Source organism: Larus michahellis, chromosome 3, assembly GCF_964199755.1.
Source record: "Larus michahellis chromosome 3, bLarMic1.1, whole genome shotgun sequence".
Classification (NCBI taxonomy): Eukaryota; Metazoa; Chordata; class Aves; order Charadriiformes; family Laridae; genus Larus; species Larus michahellis.
The window spans coordinates 120,645,866-120,673,834 of NC_133898.1; the positions used below are offsets into that span (position 1 = coordinate 120,645,866).

At 39.3% G+C, this 27,969-nt stretch overlaps 2 protein-coding genes across 7 annotated transcripts in view; both read right to left on the minus strand.

Annotated features, from left to right (window-relative positions):
- Positions 1 to 1,266: 1,266 nt before the first annotated feature.
- On the minus strand, positions 1,267 to 4,106 carry TTC32 (tetratricopeptide repeat domain 32). 4 transcript variants are annotated; one of them, XM_074581917.1, is made up of 5 exons: positions 3,823 to 3,982; positions 3,569 to 3,729; positions 2,420 to 2,454; positions 1,654 to 1,728; positions 1,267 to 1,466 (listed from the first exon to the last, which is right to left on the minus strand). In XM_074581917.1, the coding sequence occupies exons 1-5, from the start codon at positions 3,936 to 3,938 to the stop codon at positions 1,440 to 1,442; spliced, it is 414 nt and encodes a 137-aa protein (XP_074438018.1). In that variant the 5' UTR covers positions 3,939 to 3,982; the 3' UTR covers positions 1,267 to 1,439. The 4 variants fall into 4 exon arrangements, 3 of the variants coding, with proteins under 3 accessions (XP_074438018.1, XP_074438017.1, XP_074438016.1); XR_012586350.1 differs by having other exon boundaries at positions 1,654 to 2,454; positions 3,823 to 4,106; XM_074581916.1 differs by having other exon boundaries at positions 1,267 to 1,728.
- A 549-nt stretch (positions 4,107 to 4,655) lies between these two features.
- The window catches only part of WDR35 (WD repeat domain 35), a 43,047-nt gene continuing 19,733 nt past the window's right edge, over positions 4,656 to 27,969 (minus strand). For 2 of the 3 annotated variants that reach the window (XM_074581918.1, XM_074581919.1), the window contains 16 exons: positions 24,255 to 24,399; positions 22,753 to 22,822; positions 21,949 to 22,002; positions 20,007 to 20,116; positions 18,213 to 18,423; positions 17,542 to 17,622; positions 17,274 to 17,410; positions 15,220 to 15,423; positions 13,191 to 13,337; positions 11,867 to 11,999; positions 10,768 to 10,878; positions 9,502 to 9,666; positions 8,344 to 8,484; positions 7,386 to 7,542; positions 6,496 to 6,736; positions 4,656 to 5,415 (listed from right to left, as the gene is read on the minus strand). In XM_074581918.1, the coding sequence (XP_074438019.1) occupies positions 5,268 to 5,415; positions 6,496 to 6,736; positions 7,386 to 7,542; positions 8,344 to 8,484; positions 9,502 to 9,666; positions 10,768 to 10,878; positions 11,867 to 11,999; positions 13,191 to 13,337; positions 15,220 to 15,423; positions 17,274 to 17,410; positions 17,542 to 17,622; positions 18,213 to 18,423; positions 20,007 to 20,116; positions 21,949 to 22,002; positions 22,753 to 22,822; positions 24,255 to 24,399 (2,255 nt within the window). In that variant the 3' untranslated portion in view covers positions 4,656 to 5,267. Of the gene's footprint in view, positions 5,416 to 6,495; positions 6,737 to 7,385; positions 7,543 to 8,343; positions 8,485 to 9,501; positions 9,667 to 10,180; positions 10,348 to 10,767; positions 10,879 to 11,866; positions 12,000 to 13,190; positions 13,338 to 15,219; positions 15,424 to 17,273; positions 17,411 to 17,541; positions 17,623 to 18,212; positions 18,424 to 20,006; positions 20,117 to 21,948; positions 22,003 to 22,752; positions 22,823 to 24,254; positions 24,400 to 27,969 lie in introns of those variants that run through there. The other variant, XM_074581920.1, reaches the window with a different exon arrangement.

Genomic DNA, 27,969 nt, shown 5'->3' on the forward strand with positions numbered 1-27,969 from the left:
GGGCAATCCCAAGCAGAAATACAGGCTAGGTGGAGAATGGACTGAGAGCAGCCCTGAGCAAAAGGACTTCGGGGTGTTGGTGGATGAGCAGCTCAGAAAGCCAACTGCTTCCTAGTCTGCATCAAAAGCAGTGTGGCCAGCAGTTTCAGGGAGGTGATTCTGCCCCTCTCGTCTGCTCTGGTGAGACTCCACCTGAAGTACTGCATGCAGCTCTGGAGCCCCCAACGTAAGAATCACATGGACCTGCTGGAGCGAGTCCAGAGGAGGGCCATGAAGATGCTCAGAGAGCTGGAACACCTCTCCTATGAGGACAGCTTGAGAGAGTTGGGGTTGTTCAGCCTGGAGAAGGCTCCAGGGAGATCTTATAATGTCCCTCAAGTACCTAAAGGGGACCTACAGGAAAGATGGGAGGGACTTTTTATCAGGGAGTGTAGTGATAGGATGAGAGGTAGCCATTTTAAACTGAAGGGAGATTTAGATTAGATATTAGGAAAAAATTCTTTACTGTGAGGGTGGTGAGGCACTGGAACAGGTTGCCCAGGATTCCCCATCCCTGGAAGTGTTCAAGGCCAGGCTGGATGGGGCTTTGAGCAACCTGGTCTAGTGGGAGGTGTCCCTGCCCATGGCAGGGGGGTTGGAACTAGATGATCTTTAAGGTCCCTTCCAATTCTAACCATTCTATGATTCTATATTCAACTGTTCATACTCTAATTTCCTCGGCATGCTAAATCAGGAACAGGCTTAGTTCTAGTTCACCTTCCCACCATCAATTAAGAGCTGGTAAAATTTCTCAATTTTTGAGACTGAGGTGACATGAAAAGTGCTGAGTCCTTAAAAATATACTTAAATGTTGTTTTGGAAACAGAGCACTAAGATATAAAAATGGAAGCAACGCACATGCTTAATATATCCAAAAAAGTCCAAAATTAAACTTTGGGGGAAAAAAAAAAAAACCACCACCCCAACAAACACAGCCTGCTTTCCGAACTGTAAATGGTTACATTTTGCTATCATACATCAAATTTATGTAACTTCAAAATTGCTGCTGTCAAGGGTCATGAAGCAAGAGAGGTAAATGCAGCCCTGCCTCAGCCCCCTGCTCCAAATTTGCTCATTGCAGCTGTTGTAGAATTTCTGATCTCAGAATGCGGCTAGGGAAGCTGTTGAGAGGCCCAAGTCCGCTCTCGTGACTTACCCTAAAGCAAGCTCTGTACTTGTGCAGGCTCCAGGATCATCCAGGGAGAAACTCACCATAAGCAGCAGAACTGTCATTAGCATAATTTATTTAAAAAAAAATAAAGGCAAAGACTATTTCTTTCATTAGAACTTGTACAACTATGAACATGTAAGGGTTTTTCTTATTGATGATTCAGCAACGGTCCCTCCCATCACCTGAGAAGTGAAGCTGCCTGGGTACTCCCAGCCAGCTCCATCAGATTTCACAGCGTATTTTTCAAGCAATCGACCTTTTTCAACAAAAGGAGAAAGTCATGAGTCCTACTGCGAACAGCCCAACTACATTCTCTACCATAAGCTCTTTATAGACAATCATGAGATAAAAAAAAGTACGTGTTCATTTTTATTCACACAATTATTCATCTGTCCAATACTTTTACAGTGGAATTACAAAATGTAAGTATGCTCTGTTCCTACCTGTTTATGTAATGTAAAACTACCTCCAGGAGTGAATGAATGTACGAAGGATCGAATTCTTATACCATGTTCCTCCTGCAAGGTACAAATGGCGTTACCTAAAAATATCTTACCGGTTGCATTAAGCGTTTCTTAATACAGAAACACTCTGAAGTGAAAAATCAGTTACCATAGCATCTGAAGTACAGCACCTTATAATTAACAATTGCACTTTTAGCTTAAATACAATTTACAAATGTGGACAAACACTATCACTGCTAAATCACTGTACTTCTCACATGCTCCAATCTTAAGTATTTAAATGGTTTATACAGTTTGCTTTTTCTTCCCCACGAAAGACTGTTTAAAACAATCTATGGAAGAGTACAAAGACAGTTTTAATAAAACGACTAGACTTCATTAGTTGTTACTGAGCTTCCAACCCCTTTATGAAGTACTTCTGTACAAAATCTGTATAAGTATCTCACATAATCTAACATTGTTCTTTTCCTCAACACTAACAACATCCAAAAAATAGTTTCTTTTGCATCATAATCCATTTTTAACTTATTTACTCAAGAATGAGGTTTCTTCCGTAGGTCATAACAGATGTAAATGATCTTGTGCTTCATCCATCAATGACAAAAATCACACAAATGCTTAGCAAAACATTTTCACACCACTAGCTGCAATTTCAATAACCCCGCTTTTGTTTTTCTTCTTTATCAAGAATAGCCTGTTTTAGACTCAATGCAGCGTCTTCAAACTGGGGGTTTAACTCTAGTACCTTCCTGAAATCTTTCATGGCCTCATCAAAGCATCCTGTCCCAAAAAAAAAAAAAAAAAAAAAAAAGAAGAATTATCTTTCTGTAACTGCTCAAACTTACAAAACCACAAGTGACGAATGACTCCTAACATTTTCACTAGCAGCTGCACTTACAGGACCCACTACATTTGGATTCTCTAGGGTACCAAGTGGGAGTCAAAGATCTTCAGAGCAAGAACCCGAGTGCCTATTTTTGAAACTTAAATGGGCTTAAAGCTCAATTCAGCCAGCTTATTCCAAGGGAGGGAGTCAAAAGGCCCACGCTTGGGCAACTAACAGCCAGGCTGCCTTAAACCTGGAACACAGACTGGAGAACAGACTGCTTCCCAGCTGATGCCTTTGGTCCAGCTCCGTTCTCCTAGCGCTCTCTCTCGTCCCTTCTGGGGACTTTGCATTGGCTTTGCAATGGCCAAGCTACAACAAAAAGGAACAGGGATGTCATCTTCTTATGGCATATTCAAAACCCGGGAAGCAAACTGGATGACTGACAGCCCAGTGCAGGAGGCTGCTCTCACTATGGCTGCACCTGCTTAAGAGATGCTTTACCTTTGGTTTAACAGCAATATTTGGAATTGACTGTTGCAAATTTTTCCTAGACCGAAACTGCAACTCCCCCCCTATTTTTCCCTGAATAGTATCATTTCAAATGAGACTGCAGCACATCCGCAAATAGGGATCTCTGAAAGCATACACAGGGCAGACTCATATCTGTAATGTCCTGTGATCGCTTGAGAAAACGCTCTTTCCATCTCGACCACTTATTTCTGCCTATTGTGTGTGTGACGCCTTTTCCTGCCGGAGACAGGCAGGTGCCTCCATCGGTAAATCGGTGGGAATTACTCTGCGGCTCCGGGTGAATCCTGGGATAAACCAGCGCTCTGGGCTGTGGGTCAGCCCCGGGAGCGCTCCCTGCCCTGCGGCCGCGCTGAGAGGGCAGGCGAGCAGCCGTACCGGGGCCGGTGGGAGGGTCAAGGCCCGCCGCTCGGCCCACAGGCCCGGGTCGCCCTGCCCCGGCTCGCCCTGCCCCGGCTCACCCGGGGGAAGGGCCGCGGGCCAGGCGGCTCTGGCATGACCGACGGCGCGGCGGGGGCCCCGCGGCCCGGCCCGTACCCAGCCGGTAGAGCACCAGGCCCCGGTTGTAGTAGGGCACCTCGAAGCCGGGCTGGCACTGGATGGCGGCCGTGTAGTCCTCCATGGCGGCGGCGAACTCCACCCGAAAGTACTTGATCTGTCCCCGGTTGTTGAGGGCCGTGGCGAGGTCGCGGCCGGTGCTGGGCGGGGGAAGAGAGAGGGAGAGCGGCCATTAGAGGGAGAGCGGCCGTTAGGGCCGTTAGCCGCTCCCCCGCCCCAGCCCCGGCACGTACCCGGCGGCGGGGCCGCGGTCGATGAAGCGGCTGTAGAGCTCCTCCGCCGCCGACAGCCGCCGCGCCGACAGATGCGCCTGCGCCGCCGACAGCAGCTCCGCCGCCTCCCCCGACATGGCGGCGCCGCCGGCAGTGACGTCGGCGCGGGCCTGGCGCGCCGTTACGTCACGGGCACATGAAGGGGACGAACACAGTGCTCCGCCCCCTCCCCCCGCCACCGCGGGGCCTGCTGGTGACGCGCGGAATGACGTCACGGGCCTCGCCCGGAGTGATATCACTGGCATAGTCTAGAGTGACATCACTGGTACAGCCTGGAAATGACGTCACGGCCACAGCCCGGAAATTACATCACTGTGACAGCACTCTACCACACATTTCTACAAAGGAAAAAGCAGCTCAACGAGCAGGGGCGGGTATTTAATATTTTCCCTACAAACCGGTGTTTATTCTTACGCGGCCTCGGTCGGGCGAGAGGCGTTCCTTGCCCTGAGAGACAGCGCAGGGAGGCCTCGCGCTCTCCTCGCGGAAAGGAGGGCACAGCCCCCGCGTCACGCGTGGTGGCGGCTGCCCAGCGCCAGCCGCGCCCCAGGAGAGCTCTGGGCTCACGTCCGGAAAACACAAGGGCGAGGGGAAACAGCGTCCTCAAACCTCGGTGCGTAACAAGGGTGAGGGTTCAGCTCTGGAGAGGGCGCTCAGCAGCTGCTCTCTTTGAGCTGCTTAAGGAAAGTAGCTCATTGGCAGATGCCAGGTTGAAGGTTCATGGAGGTTTCTCCTTAACCAGCTGAAGATGTCACCAAAGCTCATGGGCCCAGCCACAGAGTAACGGCACCGATGGCTAAATGCTGGCGAGCCCTTTATTGCCAGGGTGGGTCTAAATACAGGCGGCAAAAGGAAACAGCACAGAGGTGTCAGCCTAAGCTGGTACCATCCCTCTGGAAAAACAGTAGTAGAAAAAACATCTACAATAATATTAGCACAGCTACCGTGGCATTATTTCAATTCAGGAACTACTTCCTTCCAACAATTGTGAATTTTGAGAAGACCCAAAAATTTCCTATGGAATTACCAAAAAAAAAAAAAAAAAAAAATATGGAGCTTGCTCAGAGTAAAAGGTATTAAGATGAACCTACATTCAATGCGCATGGTGTTGAAACTAAGCTCAATTTACAGTTAGGAAATAATACTTTTACCTTAACACTTTATTAAAAATGTAACAAAAAAAAAATTGAGTCAGTTACACAGTTGTTTCTTCACATAGATGGAACTGGTAAAGGTTTCTCTTGGGGGTGTGGGTTTGTTTTCTTTAAATGTTTCTCTAATAGTGGCACTATCTGTTACAATACAGTACCTAAGTTGTATTTTAAAATGTAGTACATTGGTAACATTTTAGAGAGTATTTTTAGGAGACATAACAGATACGAGGATAAGCAGTCCTTTATCCTCTGCTACGTTGTACTGTGGCACAGAGGACAGAAGTTATAATTGTTTGCTTCTTTGGCTTTCATGCAGTGCTTACATACGCTGCACATCCAGAATCGATACTCCAGGATAGGCTCTCCTGTTGCAACACACACAGGAAGTTTCCCATCTCCACTGTTTAAAAAAAAAAAAAAAGTAAATAACGCTGAAAGAATAAAAACATTGTTTTAAAATAGCAACAGACTTGTTTTGTAGAAATTTGCAAAACAGCATAAATATTTAATTGTGTGCCTACAGCTAGTTCCAAAACTTGAGATGCTCATCTGTAAAATACAGCTTCTTTCTTCCGATATGCAACACTTCTTGATTAGAAGTTATTAAGTCATGTATTACTTCACTGTTGACATAGCCAAGTATGTAAATCTTCACACAAGAGAATGCACACCCCTAGAACCAGACGGTCGACAAATCAGCACCACCAGATCCAAAAGATTAAGTGAAAAGGAGGAGTGAAGGCCATACAAAGGTAAGGTCCCATTACGACACCTGCACTACTATTACATTTACGCCTCTGAAGAGTCAACATGAAAGCCACTAGTGAGATTCAATACATCTGCAAAGTAAAATCAAACAAGTTAAAATCCTATTAATTAAAAAAAAAAATTGATTCACAATGAGTTTCCATGCTTGTAAATTCCATGCTGTTTGCAGGAAACATGTCAAAGACACCACTGTGGGTACTGCTGCTCCAAGGACTTGCCCTTTGAGCGTGCCCTCCACATTCTAATACTTTCACCTGACACGCTCATCTTCTCACACCACGTAGATTTAGGTAATTCACAAAACACTGGACACTTACTGGTTAATAATGGTTAAACATTCACTAGTTGACATTTGCATCACACCACAATGGTGATGCCAACAGTAACATTATTACTTTAATGGCACGGGACACCTTATCGAAGGTCCTAAACCTCCTGTGCTTTGTCCACATGCATTTCAAATTAAGATGAAGTGACATCTTTATGCCCCGTTCCTCAGATACAGTCAGTGTCTATTCTCCCTAACAGAACAGTGTTGTATTACCCTTTCTGCAAACTGGACGGCACCTGCCTTGTTCTTGCCAAATGCTTGGTTTAAGCAGCAAAGCACCTAATTAACTTGGTCCCACAAAACCTGCCAAAACTCAAAATACATACAATAGCAGAAAAAAATTGCTAGTATTATTACAGTATCACATAAATACAAACCCACCTCTCGAGAACATCATCCAGATCAGATTTTTTGTTATACTTCGGACAATGTCTCGTGAATATCTCTAGAGCGAGCTCTTCATACTGTTGCCTCTGCTCTGGCCTAAGAGTTTCCAAGGATTCTAGTTTAGCGAAGGCTTTTGAACAAATATCAAATGCTCTATTTGCACATGCACAGAGTGCCAAAAGGGAATAGATTTCAACTGCAGGGATAATGTCTTCATAATCTCGCAAATGAAGAGCTAAGAAATAAAAAAACAAAAAACCCAAGGAAATTATTACGTGTCTTCTGAGAAATGCAAGCATCTGTATGAAGTATTTACTACTAGTAGACAGTATTTAATCTTACAAAATTGGACGCAATGAATCAATGTCTTTTCATTGACATGATTGTGAAGGATATGTGGTTCAACGCTTTTTAAAAATAAATAAAAATAAGGGAATTTAACTGGGAAATTAAAGTGTCTTTTTGAGACACTTTTTTTTAAACATGTTGGAAGTATTTGAAATGGACCTTCATTACTTGGACAAAGTATAGGGCACTATTTGCTTCTCTAACTCCCACGTATTTTTATGAAGCTCTACAGGGAGGTCTGATACAAATTCAGGCATGCCTTAAAATTTAAAGAAAGAAACAAAACAGTCAACAGCACATCTACAGATTGTCCAATTTCACCAAGTAATGTTTGATAAGTTAGATTTGCATTGTCTCTCAGAAAATACTTTCCAGGTATCTTGACTGTAGCTATACTCAATTCATTATGTGTTTTGTTTTAAATTCCATGGATCTAGCAAGAATAGAAAAGTGTGCCAACTATAAATAAAACAATGTGCTGTGCAGGTCTAGAAAATTAGAAAAGTTTCTTTACAGCGTTAAAAATAAAGTCCTACCTGTTTTAAGTGCTGCATCTACAGAACCTTTATAGAGCTGTCTTTGTGCAAGTATGAAAAAATGGTAAGCCTCGGCTCCTCGCCAAGCATTGTCTGCAAAGCGATTAGTCGAAGAAAGAACATCTTCTTCTAGCAAACCAGCCAAAGCTGAAGCAGTCTGAAAACAAAGCAGTATCACAAGCAATTTTTATACAAAACAGATACAGCAGGAAATGGGGATGTATGAAAAGAACTTTTCTGTACTTGGTGATTATGCCACTGCCTGTGTTAACTAGGGAAAATATAAATACGTGGACCTAAAATGAACATTGTTAGATATTTTATACAGTGCACAGGCAGAACATGTGGTGCAGATTTCCAAAGATAAATATCATGTACATGTGTACCAATATATTCTGTGCACATCTGCAAACTGGGTCGTAGTTTGGATTAATATTGCATTTCAACACCAGATCTCTTAAAACTTTGTTTGAACCATTTCATTTGTGTGTATGAAGATGAAAGTGTCAGCTGAAAAAAAAAAAAAAAAGCCTTCCATTTGCTTCCCCCATATCTGGAGCCATTGCCCTGCTAAATTACAGCCAACATAACTTAATCTAATCACAGATCTCTCTTTGGGATTGATACTTACTCCTAAATGACAGAAAAATGAGTGTCTCGCAGGAAAAAAAGAAATCTGGAGTTTCTTAGTATGATTTTCATTGTTATAGTGAAAACATTAAGAAAAATATATTAAACTTAGGAAGCAAAATATCTATTAACACATGTGATTTAGATGTTTTAAAATAATACTTTAAATAATACGTTTTCCTGGAAGACTTGCTTTAAGGAAAGCTTTGCTCTTAGCAGGAAAAAGCGTTATTAAAAAACATAATAGCCTCACATGAAAATAGCTTTATTTATTCTGACCAGGTAGCACATACCACAATTCAGAAAGAAAACAAACAAATCACTCTACCTCTGAATCTTTTCCTTTAACTTTTCCCCTTTGTGCATTTTGTATTTGTTCATGGCACTGTTCTATAAGTAAGGCTGATAATACATAAAGCTTCTTAACTCGCAAGGGCTTTGTCCTTTTCTTTGCCTCCTCATCTGCAATCTTAAAAAACAAACCCAAGTAATTTAATGTAGATTTAAAACAAAAAAAAATATATTAAAAGAGTTGCTTTATTCTTTTGGACAATTGCATGCTTGTACAAAGCTAGGAAATCATGCCAAAATGATTCTGCATTTGAATGTAATAATTTAGACTGCAAACAGAACTATAAACGAAAATGTCAAAGCGAAGAATGCACATTATTCTATATTTATTTGGCTAACAAGTATATAAAGCCAGATTCTCGGGAAGGATAAATCAGTGTAACCATATAGAAGTCTATTGACTTAATATAAAAATAAACTAAAAAATAGCAATTTTTAAACATCGAAGTTTAAGAAATACATAGCTTTCATCAAGGTCTGGTGGTTTTCCCAGAAAAGAAGAATGGCTTTTGAAAATAACATATATATTACTATAAATATTTGCTGTAAAAATTACGTGTCACTCTTACAGACTTTATAAGCTATGTACAGAAATCTCTGCAGCCAAACCAAGTCGAAGCAACATCTTTATCTTAAAAGCATACCACAGCAGTTTCTACTTGAAGGTACTGATTGAAGAAATACCAAAATTTAACTTCTAGTTAATGACTGTGCTATTTTTAAAAACAAAGGAGATAAAACTCATCCATACAACATATGAAATAATGTGGACATTGCACCCAGGCAGGTCCTGCTATACTCCTTTACCAGGCCATGTGGGGCAACAGGACCTTTTTTGAGGTGCAGTTCATCTCATTCGGGAGTAAACGTCTCAAAATAAATCTGATGGCTTGTGTCCTGAAAGTCTCCTCTCTGCTGGCTACAGGGGACGCCCAGGGTAACTATCTCAGACAGAGATACCTGAACTTAGGAGATGGATTAGTCTTTGCAGTATCCTCTATAATGACATCTGCTAATTGCCTGGACATTGTTAACACCAGAATGTTAGAAGATAGAGAAAATAAAAGTAGCATGGAATTAATAAGAGCTAGTCCAAAAACCCAGTTATTTGACATAAAAATAAAACCTGCAATACCTTGAACATGAGCTTAGCAGCTTCAAAGAAATAATTGGCTTTGCGATAGAGTTCTATAGCATCAAGGATTTTATTCTTTTCCAGTAAATGACTTGCATATCTGGCTAACAAAGATCCAATCTCTTTCATATTGTGATTTTTAGCCAGCTCCACAGCTTTATTCCACTAGAAATGAAAGCAGACAATCATCAACCTCATTTTTTCAAATACATTCTCAGAACAAGCTGGTTATTCATGAATAGTCTGCAACATTTGCATGCAATACTTCAGCACCATTTAGAACCAGGCTACTATAAAATTAAAAGCAAGAGAATACAAATGCTAACATCATTGCCAATCATGTGATACTGGAGGTCTGTGAAACAAATGCTGGACCTCTGTCCAAAACCACATACAAAGCAGTTGCTTCTGCTTTGGTAAAAGCTTTGCAAAATCATTTCATTGCTGCTCATAGCTGGACATGTGGATTTCAACACTTCTGATATTTCTAAAACCCAGACTCTCAAAACCATGTCTAAAAGAGGACTTCAGCCCAGAAGCTTAAGGCACAAACGCTTTACTTATCTTTCTATACGCCTCATTTTGTCGGTGAATTTTCATGATCTTCAACAGTTCAGCTACTGTGTTTGTCCCAAATCAAAAGTTTGGCAGTACTGAGAAATGTAGCTGAATCTCATACCTAAGGGCCCTTCAGCTCCATAAATTGGGAAATTGTTCACAGCAGAGAGACAGCACTAGCCAGTCCTGCCATTCCCATACATCAAGTTCCTCATAGCCATCCTCAGTGTCTGTCTTACTTGTGTTGACACAAACGTTTGCACAGGTCACGCTGGGGAGCGGCTCTAGCTGTAAACATACAGATCATTTTTCAGATCAGTTCTGAAAAATCCTAATGCAGCCACAAACACATTTGCATCTGTACAAGGAAGGAGGGGGATGTGGAAAACGGGAAGCCAGAAGCTCTCCAGTCTTCCTCCCATTCTGTCAGGAGGCAGCACGGCCTGGCTCTACGAAGGCCACAAATGTCTGTATGCTGAGCACGCCTACCAGACACATGCAGAAGTAGCACTGCTGCACATAGCTTTGTCCCTTCAATTGTCTAATCCTAATTTCAGATAACCGCCTTAAGCGCTGAAGTATGAATTTTCCAGAAGTCATGGCGAATCATCAGACGCTTAACAAGGACTTGTATTTAACTGGGCATTAGGATAGAAATCTCACTGTTAAATTGGTATCGGTAAAGCAGATTATCTACTGCTGTTTTACCTGGTTGAGATGTACACAGGTATCTACCGCATCCTTTGGTCGATTGCATTTCAGAAAGGCTGATACAGCTTGTTCACACATCCCCACTCTTACAAACATATAAGCTATATCCTGCAAAAAGCATCAGCATCATGTTAAATGCACTTCGAGATTTTTAGGGTGTTGCGTAGCAATTGCAATCCTATTACATTCTTGTTTAATTCCAAGAAATTGGGGGAAAGAGGTTGTTTGCTTCACGGATTCACTGAAGACAACATGCACTGTTGTAAATCTTTAGAACAGCGTGCTACTTTCACACACTGCTTCTAAATTTAAAAAAAAACCTATTTAAAAATTTTTCTTTCAAATGAAATCATACCAGAACTATGGTCTTACTATTTAGAGTATTTCACAAAACTTCACTACTAGAAAGAGGTTAAAAAAAAAAAAAAGTGCTATGTCTTGCTTTGTTCAAACAATGGAAAATGGCATTAAACGAGCATGTTTTGCATTTTTTCAAGCATTTTGGATTAATCATCTCATAGTTTTAAATTAGCTATTACTTGGTAAGTCATTTCAGGCTATGCCATCTACTTTCCCTCTTTTCAGCAGAGTATCTTCAGTTTTCATCGTACATTACCATTCCCTTCCCATGTAAGGAGTTAAACCAGGGATAGCAACAAGGAAGAATTTGGGGCAAGAAACACCCCAGTGTAGACTAGACAACAAAATGAAAACTAAACAAAATGTCCAGCCCTGAGGAGTGACTTCGCAGTGAAGCAGAGCTATTTTAGAGAGAAATGCCACGATTTGGGGAGGGAAGCAGTGAATTATGGCTTAGCCACGTGGCCATAAAGCATGATGAATAATCATCATGAATCAGATGAATGATGAATCAGGTCTTTCTGGGGAACCTGGACAATAAAGGAAAGGAAGAACGATGGAGTATGAAAACAACAGTAATATTGGAGATCAATACCAAAGAAAGACCATTATATTTTTGTGAGTAGGTCATACATTGCATTCTTTCTCCCTTTCTTTCTTAACCCTCACAAGATGGGAAATTTTAAATAAATAACTGAGCATAAGACAATGAAAAATAAAAGTCCTTTTTCCTTACAGGGAGCAATTTATTATTCTCTGGAAGGGAGTTAGCGAGATTCTCCAGTCCTTGGTAGTCCTCTAGCATGTAGTAACATTCAGCTAAACGTTCCTGGTTTCGTCCTTGCACATAATACTGTACAGCATTTAACCTAGCAAGAAAAAAAAAAAAAAAAAGTGGTGGCTTCTGATATATAAACACAAGTGAAGCTTTTCATTGTGTAAGTCTTTTGCATTTGTAAATTTAAATGTACATTATTTTAAATAAGTAACTTTGCTTGGAGATCTTTTGTAGCTTGAATTTTACTGTTTTTCTAAAATGCACTAGAAGTTTTCATTTTCAGAGATCATTATACTTAAGTAGCAGCAAGATTGATTCTCTGACTAGCATAAGGTTAGGAAGTCAAGGAATCTTAAAACTGTATTCCCACATCTGCACAGATCACGTCTGATGATGGACAACAACTTGCAACTAAACTTTCAGAAAAGGGCTTTACTATTGCACCCACATATTTTAAAACACAAGCACTAAGATCTCCAAGACCATTCTCCAAAGTTACCTAAAGCATCTAAATACCAACTTTCAAAATCTAACCACAAGTTTTCAACTGCCTTGGGACCCAAGCTCTTTGCGATAATACAGTGTGGGTAATTGCAATACATAGCGAAGCTGTGGAAGAGAGAGAATGTTCTGGATGCTAAAAGTTTACATGGGCTTAGAAGGCAACAACAGAAGTTCATGGAAGAAAATTTCTCTGCAAGTTATTAACTATGAAGACATCACCACTGGCTCGTTAAGTACCTGACTGCAAAATGTGTTCTGAAGAAATACTACTACATGCGTGCACTGTTATTAAAATCTTCCTTGGGTGTCCAGTTTGGACAATAGCTGGAGAGAGATCCAGATCAGAGAGAACTGTGGACCTTTTCAAAAATTTGTTGGTTTAAGTATTATAGAAAGTTTGTGGTTAGTTTTGAAATTCACTGATGTTTAGTAATTCTCTCCTACCTTTTTTTTTTCCTTTAATACTTTCTATATCCAGCCTAATACAACCGTATAGCTATTTCTCCCCCTGCCCCCCCCCTCTTTGAAGCAAACAGACTTCTGACAAAACTGAGATGTTTATCACCTTCGCTCTTTAGTTGATAAACAGTCTCTGTTTAAAGATTTGTGCAGCGATGGAACCGTAAAGGTCCGAGCTAAATCTCATCATTCCAAAATTATTTCATGTATTGCGTCCTGACTTTCCTGATGTCTGTCCCTACTCATAAATTAAGTCTTGTCATCAGTTTTATCATTTCCCTTCTAATTTCCTTCTTACTTGGTCCTCTACAGAACATACCATTTCTGACGGTCTGCAAAATAATCTCCAATAGCATTGTGGGCTTGTTCAAGAAGGGCATCATCTGAATCACCTGAGCCAGTTTTCAATAGCTGCAATACCCGAAACCAATCTCCCAGTTTTATCCGTAGTCCAATGGCAAGATCCCTAATATAAACAGAAAATAGCAGGAAAAAGTCAAAGACAATAAAATTGCTATCAAAAATCTTGAGAAAAGCATCCAAAAGTATTTTCATAACCTACAACGCAGGGATCACAGTGATCCTGGATGGCTTGTTTACAATTTGAACAGTATTCCAGAAAAGCAAATACTCAGAGAGCTCACAGGTTACATCACACGTACGCACTTCCCTATTAGCCATACTCCTGTGTGAGGAGTTAATTAAGCAGCTGGTGAGAGAGTTGGACTGTGTCTCCTTCAGGTTTCCTCTTACTCTGTATAACATTCTTTATCTTACACTGCTGACTGCTACAATAGATGGCAGCAGCTGCAAAAGGCTAAAAGCAGAAGAGAGATGAGGGGAAAGGCCAAGGAGTGAGGAATATGAATAACAGACGCAAAAGCCGAGATGTAATAAAATGGATTTCAGAGACTTCTCTTTCTGATTCAAAATGACTTTGGATAAAGGAGAAAGGACTCAGAAGCAGTCTTTCCTTTTTATTATTCATGCATTCCTGTGACCTACCGTGTGTCTATCTGGCACGTTTTTCCCACCGTATAATTACTTCTGTACGAAGTAATAAAGAATTATTTTCTGCAGGTGCATAGAAAATAAAGGGGAGGGATATATACACTTCTTTTAAAGATGCCCTAAACTTACAAGTGAGTTAAGGAAGGCGATACCAAGTCAGCGCATACAGCTAAATAAGAGCATCTATCTAAAAAATTCAAAATTGTGTTTGAAAATGCCTGATTTATGGTAGGTCCTTATCAAGATTTTTCTAGTGGTGAGGAAACACATAAGGTCAATACAGAATTCCCATATTCTTGTAGCTGGGGAATAAGATGCTCTACTGCTGAAGAGACCAGTAAAAAAAAGGTAAGTCTTTGACTTCTGCAATCCTATAATGGCCAAATTTCTCTTCAGCCATGTGGAAAGGAACGTGCTATCTCTAAAAATCAGTGTTGCAGTGCGACTCAAGTGCCTGTGAGGCAGTCCACCTCTGCAATCCAGCATACTTCCATAGGCAAATTAATTATGTGCAAGAAAGTTTTCTATTACCAGGCTCTAACACGCATCTCTCCCCAGCTCCTGTCCTGCCCACCTCCTCCTTACTGGGGAAGAGGAAGGTTTCTCGTTCTTACAGAATGAAAGAAGAAATATTTTTTTCCTCCCATCATTCCCTACTTTTTTTCATGGCTCCCATTAACCAAAGCTTAAAAATTTCACATACGCGTAAGTGATTCATGCTTCTCCATGTTTGACCACCACCTACAGGCTACATCGTACAACTGCTGCCAATTATTTCTCATTATCCTTTTTCAGTAAAGACAGTGCTCTAGCTAATTACTTAGTGTTAATTTATATTTCCCAGTAATGCTGTAATTTTGTTTTGTTTGTTTTCATTCCTGAGCAAAAATTCCAATAACTGGTCCACAATTTCATCCAGAGTCCTTTCTGTCTCTCCAAAGATTACAGTTCATTAAAAACTCTGTTGTTTGTATACATAATTGGAAAGAATGTGTACTTGGCTACTAGCTGAGAGCAACAGTACATAAATTAAACATTAGTTAAGATTGTTTGTTTGTATTTTTGGAATCCCAGTTGAAACGCTGACAAAATATTTGCGAAAACATCTACGAAACACAGCACTACCTAGAGCAGCTGAGGTTTTGCGAACAGTTTTGAATGCGCTGATTTACATATAGAATTGGTTATCTGTGGATACAATAAAATTCTCTCCGTCTGAGCCTTTTCTGTCTTTCCAGAAACTGGTAAAGAGTCTTCAGTGCTAAAATAGCCATTCCTTATTAAAGCAGGCTTTTTTTTTTTCTTTATTTGATGCTGAGATGACTAAATACAATTACCTTCTGTCCATATCCAGATACATTCTTTCAGCTTCTTCAAATCTGCTAAAATAGGCTGCCACTTCTGCTTGCTTCATTGACTCGCTCTGCAGGTTGCCTAGACGCTTCACAAATTTAATACCTTGATAATCTTTGCAACGTACAAAAGCTTGTTCAGCAGTCTGGAGATCCAGCTTCTGAAGAGCAGCTTCAGCCAGGAGACGCCTGTGTGAAAAACAAACATGATAGATGGAAAAGCAACTATAAAGTAAATTAAATGAGGATCCATTTAATTAGTCATTATTTAAAGAAGACATCATTCAAGTTACTGCAATTGTATTGTTATTCAGTGGTACGACTGTCCCTAGTATGTTCTGTGATCTATCCAGTACTTGCTTAAGGAAAGACGTTCAAGTAGTTGCTAATATTCTTTTCAGCTGTTCAAATGGACACTGGCGTGGGAGGAATGGGCAGGGTTTGACTATTATAGTTGTCTGATGTGAAATGTGTTGCTGGTCTCAACGCAGTTCCATTCTACTTTCAGCCTTGATGGCAGCCTCAGTCTGAAGGCCTCCAACTAAATTGGTCATAAAGAATAAGTTATCCTTCCAATCCATCTGATGTTCTTGTCCGGTTGGGACAGCAGGCTGGGAGAGCAGGGCAGTTTGGGAAACCTTGTACTGGTACTGCCCCAGTGGCGAGTTCTGCAAATAGAGAATTTCTACCTTCAGGCCAACCTACATCCATCAGGTGCCTGAATGAACTCTAGAATTTTCTGCAAAAATAAGGCTAGGTAAATTTAGACTAGCTGACTGAAGTTGTGAAACAAAGTCAGTGCAGTAGGGTACTGACAAAACCAATATTATTATTGTTGTACTCAGTGACCTAAGCCAGTATCAGCTTAGTATTTTTGAATAAATTTGATGTTCGTACCACTTCAGCTGAAGTGCTCATCACTGACATCAGTGAAACAAAGAGAAAAACAATATAGCAAGTTTAATCGATCTGTGACACGAATCATCCTGTTTGTTGTGTTCTAGCAGGAAGGGCACTGTCCCGTTCTGACCTAGAATACATTTGCTACGTATCCAGCACTTCTAATCCATCTCTTCTGTATAAATATGACACATCGTATGTTTACTTGCATAATGAAAATTAGGTTCATGGCAATTTTGCAGCGAGGTGAGCAGCATTTGACATTCTTTTGTGATTTTACAATATAAAACTTTTACTGAGAGACAGACTTTCAAAACTAGTGATTTTATATTAAACAGTACTAGCAAAAAGCATGAACAACTTCAAACCTCAAAAAAACTTCAGCTAGTTCAAGACAGTAGTAAAAATGAAGACTCACGAAACGTAACTCTTACCTTACATACTGAAACTAATAAAATTACAGTACTATTACAGAAACTTTCAACATGTAGCTATCAAATCCTGTTTTTCAGAAAGTACATGCTGGAGATGAAAGCCCAACTAGATAGGAAAGAATGCTCTTTGGGACAAATTACAACATTCATAAAATCATGGAGTTCCAACTTAACAAGAGCCCTCTTTTTGGGGTTCAAGAACTAGGAGCCTGGGAAAGCACTGGCCCCAAGTTCTTTTTTAAGATGGCTACTGAGGAGTCTTGAGCACTTGCTCAGCATCTCCCAAAACATGAATTCTCAAATGCTCAGGAACGAAACCCCCACTTTTTTGCATTCTGGGAAATCGTAACACCACACAGCTTAAAAACTTCCCAAACACGCCATTTGCAAAAGGGGTGGGGAGCCAGGCTAGCAGGGGACTGCAAGGCTCTCTTGGGCCTTCCCTCAACGCTGCGATACTCCTTTGGAGGTGATTCAGCCCAACGCAGAGACGTTCTCGGTTAGAACACCAGCCCTTCAGTTGTAGCTGAGCACTGGTTACCTTTTTTCCCCTTCCCTTTTTCTTAAACAGTTCTGTTTAAAGTCTATACTGCTTTGGCTGGTTTTGATTTGAGGTTTTATACTTTAACACTAGATCTGTCTGAACAGGAAAAGAATACAAAAGAACACAAATTTAAACACAGGTGGTTTATAAAGAGATTTTACCAAAGTCTGGGATGCGGATTGTCTTCTATGAATTGGGAAGATTCCTCAATGCCAACTTTTTCAATCAATGCTCGACTGTCTCGCAATGACCGAATCTCAAAATTGATGATGTAATCTTTGTTAGGATGTTCAGGATTCTAACAGAATGGATAAAGAAACATCATTTCATTCCACGTCACCTTTATTTTCACCCAACATAGATATCTACTGTTCCAATCATTAAGACAGACACCAACTTTTCCTACAAAATAAAATTAATTATTCTTACCTTTAATATTTCATCCAGAAGAACAGATTTGATTTCTAAGTCTTCAAAGTTGCAAATATATCCAGAAGTTTGTATAGGTTCCTTAAAGTTAAATAAGTTACAAAGGAATGAACTTGCATTCTGTCTGATCAAACCCTAAACAAACGTCTTACGTATACATAAAGAGAATTTCTTCTTCTCCAAACAAGGATTTAGTTGCATTTCCAACAGGAAACAAATGCCAAAATCTTTAACGTTATTAACAATTCCATATACACAGACATAATTAAAAATCCTCATGTTTTCTATAACTGAATTATGAGAAGGAGATGAAGGAACACCTGCCAATATTTAGATTCAACTGAAACGTGTTTTACAAAAATCTTTACTAAAATTGCATCTATATTTTCCAAAGCATACAAAATATATGCTCCTGAAAACATCTCATACATTTAAGAAAAATATGACAGCATTTTTATTTTTCCAGGACTGATAGTTCATTTTACTAATTTGTTCCTAAACAACACTGACACATTAGAGCTGACAAGATTTTGAGATTTCCAACAGCAAGTTTATTGTAATAAATACTTGTCTAATTGAACAATAAACACAAGAATAATACTGTTCAACATAAAGCCATTAACTTATGAGCGAATTTGTAAAATGAGTAGTTTACGTATATTAATATTTACCTCTGGATCCAAGTTTCTGAAAACATACATTCTTGTTTTCTCCATCATTGCAAACAAATCTGGATTATCTTTGGCCCATTTCATATCCCAGACATCTTTGCGTTCCAGTTTCAGCTGCTCACCTATCACCTGCTGTCCTGTACTGTCTACTACCCGTGTATCCAAGTTAAAGATCGTCAAAACACCTGAAAGGTCTATGATAGCAACACGACTACAGAAAAACAAAGGAAGAAAAAAAGACGACAGCTAAACAATACTATTCAAGGTTGTAAATCTGAAATATTTCCCTAAACTGGCACACGCAGGCCAAATTTCCCCTCTAATCTAATACCAGTATAATGCCATAGATTCAGCAAGATGCATGTATTCTCATTTATCTGCACAGCAGAGAGAGACCAGAGACACGGAAAGAAGTTTTTCATCTGCTCATACAGGATCTGGCCCTGCAGAGGTTCTGAAATATGACCGTTTTTCATCTAGCATTTTGAAGATCCTTAGTACTTCAGATATCAACTTCAGTAAAGTGCAGGTTCTGCCCCTCGCCAAACTTTTCTTGACAGAGCCTAGAATTAGCAACCGAACACAATTGTTTTTCATTATTTACTAGGAGGGAACAAAGCAGATTCTTAAATGAAAAAGTGCAGTGATGCAGACTGTTAATCTCTAAAAGAAGATTTCTTATATATCTACAAAGAGTATTCTTTATGTTTTTTTCCAGACAATATTAAGTGTAATCCAATTAATCTTTGAAGTCATTTAAAATATGGGGAAAATACAATTTCTAAAGGGTTACACGTGAAAGTCTCCAGTTACATAGGTCTTCAGTGAGTTATACTAGCCTGCATTTACTACAATGCCATTTTAAAAGCATTTCTAAATACTTAAAGATATTTTGACACCTGAAATACCTATTAAAGTTTCAAAGCCATTTAGAAAGTTAACTTCAAAACACTTATGGATCTCAGCCTTTTTCACCAGCACAATGTCATTTAAGAAGGAAACAGCTTGGGTTCAAAACAAAATTAACGCGACTCTGACTAGATCACATTGCTCACCTTTTTAGGTGTAGACCAAAAATAGACTGCTTCACTTAAAAGGCAATCTACATGTGCATTATGAATTTTGTTTAAAATTATAAAGTTATTTTGAAGTGATTAAAATTGTCTCACAAGTCCTCTTTAGTCAGAATATTCTTGCTTTTTCTACCAAGACTCTCACAGTCTCTCATGCAAAAAATAACTTGAGTAGAAAGCAACTTCAGTATTGGCACAGCTGAAGCTTGGGCAAACCAGTCTTGCTAGAAGCATTGCCCCCAGCTACAGGTTGTAACAATGGAAAATTAACATGGGATGAACAAAGTTTCCAGGCATTAGAAGGACACACAAATAGAAAGAAGCCTTAGAGATAAAATTTCAAGTTATGACATTACTTTGTCAATTCATGTCATGATCACAGGAAGCTCATGTTTGGTTCACCTAATAAAACAAAGATATTTTCACGTGTATGTTTCCTTAAACTCCCCCCACACACCCTAAAGAGTTTAAAATATGAGAGAGCTTTACTAACACAGTCTCTCCAAGCAATCTGATGACTGGCCAGACGTAATTAATTACTAATAAATAAATGGTTAAGCAAACATTAATAATAACTAAAATTAATAAATAGTTTATATTAAAGTAAAAATAATACATAATTGTTACAGAATCATAGAATTCACAGAATTAGTATTTTCACAAATTGTGGTGGTTTATTTTAAAGTCACAGACCCGTGTTAGAAGCAGATCTGTAACTTACCTGGAGTTGCAATTCAAAGACAGCTGATACGCACGACAGTTCAGGGTATACTTCTGTACTAGAGAAACGCTAGGAAGACTGTATCTCTGAATAGTGCCGGATTCTCTTCCCTAGAGAAAAGCAATGCTTGCTTACTGAGAGAATTTTTCCATCAATAAACTCTTAAAAAAGGTTTTATTTATATGCTGTCCTAGACAAAACAGATTTTGGGTAAGAAGTGGAGAGAGGGAATGTCATCACCCTAAAAATTACAAGTTCTGCTATTCAAACAAGGTACTTCCACAAGATGCTACAATTTACAGATCTGCTTAAATCAGGGATGTTAAAATGAAAAGCCATGCTCCACATTCAGCGCACAGAACAGTTCCAGGAGCCTGACAATTCCCCATGAACCTTCAGACATGGTCCACATAACAAAAAAGGAGAACAGTGAAAAGCTCCCTGTCCCACGCTGGTAAATCCACTCAAAGAGGGCCATATGACAGTACCACCTCGGGTCTGAAATGCTGTCTGCATGCTAACAAGTCTCACCAATTACTTCAAGACTTGAGCTAGCTTTAGAAGTAAATGCTATAAAATATACTGGCTATCCAAAGGCTTGAGTAACAATAAACAAATCGAAGTACCAATGTGGTGTATCTTTATTTTGCCAAACGACGCTCCTGTGCCCTGTGTCAAGACACCATCAGGCCAACAGTCTAAAATGAGTTTGACATCCCTGGACTGAAACGATCCCTGCCACTATTTTCTCATGGTGTTTCCATAGACTGAACAACGTATGTTATTTTACCTACTGTTTAACCCTTATGCTGGAAGTGAGTCGCTATTAAACTTTAAGGCAGTCCAAACTTTATTCCCTCTTTTTCTCCCTGAAAGCCACCCCTAAGATCCTCAGTATAAATCACCTTTCATCTTTGACTTTTTCATATCTGTATGCCCTATAAATTGGAAATCAAATTTGGTCAGAAGCGTTAGAAAATCTAACCAATTGTAATATGCATTCAGCTACAGCACATTTATCCAGATCTAGTCTGAAAGACATTTCCTCTCATTCCCTTCCTTTTAACTGAAGTCACTGATTAATTATCCTCTTAATTTAATTTTCTCACTCTTATTCTTCAAGCACGAACAGAATCCCACAGTCATCTACTAACCATCACACTTTATTCATTTGTGTTTTTTTTCCCCATGACCCACTGATTTTGTAAAATCCAGTCAAAGGATACAACCAAAAAAAAAAAAAAAAATCACTGGAGTAGGAACATGGGAAAACATGAAGATCTTTCTTGGGAAGGTGGATAAAAAGAAGAAACAGTGCTATCTTTGTTCTGCTTGATTAGTTTGTTTTAAAGCCCACTGTATGTCTGTTCATCTAATGAGATCACTCTTTTTGGATCAGAAACAAAAAATGCACCATTTGATATAATACCTCATACATAATGCATTTGTATAATTCATAAGTGTATTAATATGTATATAGCATACTACATGCATTTGAGATTATCTATCATCATACATTATACCATTAATATGGAAATAGCAAAACTTTGTAAATCTTTGTGCATGTACATGCAGCTTAGAAGAGACTTCCTAGAACTCAGATTACAGAATTAAGTCCTGACCTCGACATTATTAAACCCTACATATAAGTACTAACTCAGACAACTAGTCTGTACCTAAATTGTAAGCACTTAGTGAATAAGCCTTTAGTGAACTAGCCCTTAATGAATTAGAAAGAGTCTGGGTTAACAGAAGAACCTGGTAAAAAGTTATCTTTGAAGACATCTAGAAGGAGATTTCATCTAAGTTCATCTGTCTAATTTAGAACTTAGCATAATTTCAAATGCTTTGAAATTATGACTGCTTATGAAAACACTGCAGAAGAACCTCCTGCCTACAAGCACAAGAGGCAATTAGGAGTTATTTTAATCATGTAACTTACCACAAGTAGCATCTTATCAGATGCTGTTATCGCACAAATTGGATCTCTTGTTCCCTGAAAGTATACAAGTGGTATCAATAGCAGTTTTAATGCAACAGTAAGAATGCACTGCTAAAAAAAGAAGTTTGATTTAAATATATGAGAATCTTGCTAAGTATCCACATGAAAAGGGACTATCAAACCTTGTCAGTATACAGTAAATGGATGGTTTATGATATTAGTAGCCTTTGTTATGGGAATCATGACAATAGTAATACTAACAGCTTCCTTTCCTCTCCTGCCCCTCCTCCAGAAAAATAAGAAACACAAGAAGTAACAGGTGTTTAACAGAAAACACAAGAAAGCAACTATCCCTGACTTGTGAGGCTTGTAATTAATTTCAGGTATATTGGTAAGTACAAAAGCGAACATGCCCATGCACACATACACACACAAAGTGAAAAAGGCCCAAAGTACTAGAAAACATTACCAGGGTTATTGAGTTTCAACAAGCTTATGCTTTGTTGAAGTAAGGGGACTGGCTGCTCACCAAGACGACAGCAGGTGTCTACATACTGGACCCCAGAATATACTTTTTCTATGTTCCCTACAGTTTGGTGTATATTTCCAGTTATACATAATGACACAGTAACAACGCACTAAACAGAGGGAAGAAAAATAACACTTATGTACAAAAGGTAGAAAAGAAAGTTTAAGTACGACCACTGCTACTCATGAAAAACTAGGAAAATAAATAAAGCAATGCCAACTACCCTTCCAAGGTACCAGTGACACCACAATGAACTAGTTAAAAACATGTCTCACTTCAATAGCTCTGCTGTAATCAAGGTGTCCATCAGCAGATCCTGAAGGGGTGTCATCAATATGATAAATCCTATCGAAAAGGAAAGTTAGAAGAAAAAGTGAGTCCAAAGAAAGAATCTTTTTTGACAGCATATAGTTATCTTCAGTCCTCAGAGAAGAAACCATTGCAATTGTAAAAGAATAAAAGCTATACCTGTTCTTATGTTCCAGTAGTACCCCCTTTGATAACCCTGTTTTGTATTGATATAAAGATATGGAACTTGCTTTCACTTTTATAGTCCCTGATGGTCTATTCCCTTATGATCTACAAACTTTCATTCTGCAACGAGAAGCTCCTGCAACCCATCAACCACCCCAATTGCCTCTTTTCAAACGTGCACTTCCATGTTTCCTTAGGCTCTTCTCCATACTTAGAATCATAGAATCATAGGGTTGGAAGGGACCTCTGGAGATCATCTAGTCCAACCCCCCTGCCAGAGCAGGGTCACCTAGAGCAGGTTACACAGGAACACGTCCAGGTGGGTGCTCTTAGGAAGAGCATCACATTCATATCCACAAAACGTATGCATTACTGTATTCAGTACTTCATCATAACTTCTCTTTTGCCTTAGAAAGTAGCATTAGGAAAGATTTTAGAATGCAAAAGTCATAGTTTATGCTGAATGACTCATAGTTTATGCTGAATGACAAGTATTTACTTTTTCAGTATTTCTGTCAAATTTACAATCTTGTCCAAGGCTCAGACATTCAGGTACTAGAATAACATAAGTTATTACATCATGTACAAATAATTACTCATTATTATGGATATATATAGTGACAGGAGATGGTACATTTATAGAAAGATGCTATAGCATCTCTATGGAAAAAAACATACACAAAAGAAAATCCTAACAAAGTTGCAAGCTTGTGGAGGTGTCAGAAAAAGACAGAAAAGTTAATGCCACTAATGAACACCTGGGAAGGAAATGTTTTGGAGGCAAGATGATGTTGACTTTGGCTTGTTTAGTTTGAGAGGATAAAAGTCCCTGCGGGATTAGACATCAAAGATACAATCAGATACAAGTGTATTTAGAGAAGAACTAGCTGGATGGACTAGGTCCTTAACAGCCACTGACGCACAAGAAGCAGTTAAAGTTAGCAGAGGGAATACAGGTGCCTAGAGAGTAAGGGTCTGGAGGAGAAAAAGGGGAGGAGGAAAAAAGGCATCAAGACAGACAACTCTGTAAGGGAAGCACACAGTGGGCAAATGGAAACACTGAACAGGAGCTAATCCAAAAAAGTCTAAGAGATTTGGATAACAAACACACATTTGTTATGAAAAACTATTCTTTAGTATTTAATCTTACAGGCCTGCAAGTCAACAAATCTGAGTAGAAAAATGAGAAGACAAGAGTTCATATTTTAGGCATGGGGGAATCCACCTTTATCAATGATGCCAATCCACCTTTATCAACGATACCAATGCAAAGGAAGAAAAATGACAAAGCCTGAAGACAAACCTTTCCCTGCCTTCTTTTCTGGTCCGTGCTACCTGATTGATTTCCACTGCTGTGAGCTTCTTGGCCACACGATATTGCCAGATGTAAAACGCTTCTTTTGAAGCTGCTATCACATGTGTTTTGGTCATTGTGACAAACAATGGTCCTGTTACGAAACCCAAATAGTTGTAAAATTAGTGTGGCAAGTATTGGACTAGATGCTAATTCGTAAACTTTTTCCCAGACGGATGAAACCATATCTCCATAGATTAAAGGCAAAAAAACAACCAAACAAACAAGAAATCCACACCACACAATCTAGCAGCAGTTTTCATTAATTGCAAATAAATTTCTCTGGGGCCTTGTGGCCTTGTTCAGAAGAACAGAGAACTTCTTTACAAGTTCTGATTTTAAAATCAATACTTTTCTCCCCATTATTTCAGCAAATTGCTATACAGTAATGCAGAAGACATCAAATACATATAGACAAGTTTTCAGGTTAATGACCAGTTCAGGAATATCTCAAATCTCTAAAAAGACCTATTAAAAAAACTCCCTATCTGACATCTTTGTAATTATTCAAATATAAGTAAAAGGAAGATTACTCAAAAGTTGACAATCGAGAAGAGATTCTTTGATTAGCACCACTTAAAAACAATCAACAAGTTTTGGAGTCAGACAAGACCTAGAAACGTTGTTTGTATCTTAGTTAATAGCTGGGCCAAATAACAGTTCTTTATCTGCACGGCAGCAAATTAAAAATTTAGCAAAGCATGCCCTTAGTCTTACTTTATTGCACCCAAAGATCCCAGTGTAGAAAGGCAGGACATTTTCTTTACTTTAGCCCTAAGTCCATTTAGAAGATGTGGATAAATTGAGTATCTCATTCCTGCTGTCAATGTTCAGTGAACACAGAAAAAAACCAATATAAGTGTACTCAAACAATTACGTTATTCTTTATAATACACTGTCTTGACTGTATTGTGGCTCTTTTTTCCTTTTACAATCCTTTGTTTCATCTTTCTGAAAACCAGTGAATGCACATAAAAAGGCATAGAAAAATGTGGAAACCTATTAAGTAAATCCCCCAATATCTTCAAATTCTACAAGTAAATCAGCATGCTACCAGACAAAACAGGCAAAGTCAGAAGAATTGTGTAGCCCAGCCTGTTAGCGAAACACTGACTCATACAGATAACACGCTGTGAGCACAAAATCGGATTCTTTTACAGAGAATCTCGATTTTTCGGTATTTTAGCACAGAACAGAACTCTGGAGGGAGCTATAAGCCTGCCATAACGAGACCCAGTGCTTCCGCAGACAGATGGGGAAAGACTAGTTGAACAGATTTTATTTCTTTGAAACCAAGAGGATTATATAAGCTACCTGATGGCTCTAGAATACTTTTTAGTATAAATGTAAATACTGGATAAGAAGGCTTAGTGATGATGCTTAACATGTGAGCAGCACAGTTGTTTACATTATATGCAACTCGGTGTATTTCATATACTTATATCACATTTATTTCAATAATTAGTCACATACAACTGAAGGATACAGTCGCCTCCATTTCATTAACAGCATTAGTAAATTCTATGTATTTGCTCTGGGTTTTTATCACCTTGTAGCTGTACATGCCGTAACAGTCAATGGTTTTATCCTTTAAAACTGAAACATGAGAATCTCCTGACCTGTGAGGAAATAAGGTTTCCTCTTGCTAAAATCACGAAATTTTACTACTATTATATTTGGACTCAGCTTAGTCCACATTTAAACACTTTACTCCGAGACAACGCTGAACCAGGCCCACATCTGAAAGTCATAAGCATTCCTCAGACTCACCAGGTGACTCCCCATCTGACCTACAGCTTCCATGGAGCCTAAACTTACTCATTTGTGCACACCTCGAAGTACCCCAATCTGGGAAAAAAGGACGTTCACACAAGCTCTGTTGTGATCCAGAAACAAGATGGCAACGCATCTGTGCTTTATCCAAAGGATTACAATCAATTAGACATTTTATGGACATGCCTAAGACTTAAACTGATCATTGCTGTCAAAAACACGCCACACACCAACCCCCCACACATCTTCCTGCCACCTCTTTTATATCAGCTTTAGCAGTAGCTTGACCACAGACTAAGTTGGATCTGTTCACTCATCTAACTGACCTCAAAATTAAATAAATAAAGATTAGTTTAAGTTGGATTAAAGAGAAAATCACAAATGTTGGAGAGGGCAGGAATGAGCAGCCAGCATGGAGGGCAGGGCCTTCCCTTCTTTGCAACAGCAGGCTAAACGACGATTGGATTGAAGCCAAATGTGAAATTGCAGGAAGAGGGATACACAGCACACAGGCATAATCATCAGGATCAGATCCATTCAAAAATCACATCCAGAAGAGTGTATCTATATGTGGGAACCAATGCTTTTATAAAATTGCCTATATAGCTTAAAGAATTGCATAAAAGTAGGACATAAGGGATTTTTTTTTTTTTTCTAGAATTGCTTTAGCATTTTATACTGGACAGTCATTAAACAAGCAAACACACACAAAAAAAATACAAACAGAAAATCTGTGGAAAAAGAAACTAAAATCCAAGGCGAGACTGGACATTAGGAAGCATTTCTTTACCAAGAGGGTGGTCAAACACTGGAACAGGCTTCCTAGAGAGGTGGTCGATGCCCCAAGTCTGTCAGTGTTTTAAGAGGCATTTTGACAAGGCCCTTAATACCATGCTTTAATTTCTGGTCAGCCCTGAAGTGGTCAGGCAGTTGGACTAGATGATCACTGTAGGTCCCTTCCAACTGAACTATTCCATTCACTTCTATTCCCCCTTCTCACCTCAAAGCATTAATCATTGGGCTACACTCTGCTCCTAAAATGCTTTCCTTCTTGGCTCCGTAACAGCGTAACTTCCACACAAGGAAAGGATGCCCCAGTCTGGGCTGATGCTGGGGCAGAGAAGGAAGGGATTTGTCCTTTCCTGGGAAAGGAAAGACGCTCATTTCAATCCGTTCAGGCTGAGGAAGATCTAGAATCCCTTTCTAGGCAGCTCGTTTAACTACTTAAGTTTCCTTTAGCATAGGGAAGCATTATCATCTTATACAGTGGCCTTGATTTTAGCAGCAATTGTTGCTCACTTGGGCATCAGTGCCCTTCAAAGAATTTATGCTCCGATTATTCAGCAGACAGAAGAGCAAGCACCTTAAGTCAGGAGGAGGCAAGAGATTCAGACACTCCTCTGCTCAGCATTTCCACTGCAGAGCAGCTTTCCAGGCTAAACATGCGGACTTCTTAGATTGTCTAGCTCTTCTCACTGATTTTGCAGAGAGCTAACTGCAGTATTAACGTCTTAATACTTAATTTTCAGACCTTGAAAATATGCATGGAAAGCATTTAAACAGGTGCCTTACTCTTCAGTGATCAAATATTGAACAGGTTTGAATATACCATCCCACCAAAATAACATGTGAAACAACTGCCCTTTAAGTTTTCTCTGGCCCTTCTTTCTCTTCTCACCTAATTTCTCTTCACTGTTCCTTCATAAAACCTCCTCCCTGAAGGGGAGAAAATTTATGTCTTAAATATCCAGGAATCCTGAAAAACCTTCTGCAATGTCTGTATTTCATCCACACTCACTCCATCCTACTTCAAAACAGTTAGAAAACACCTGGTTTCATGTCCGATCTTCTTTTAAAAAAATAGTAGATGGAAAACAAACTTGATGCATGA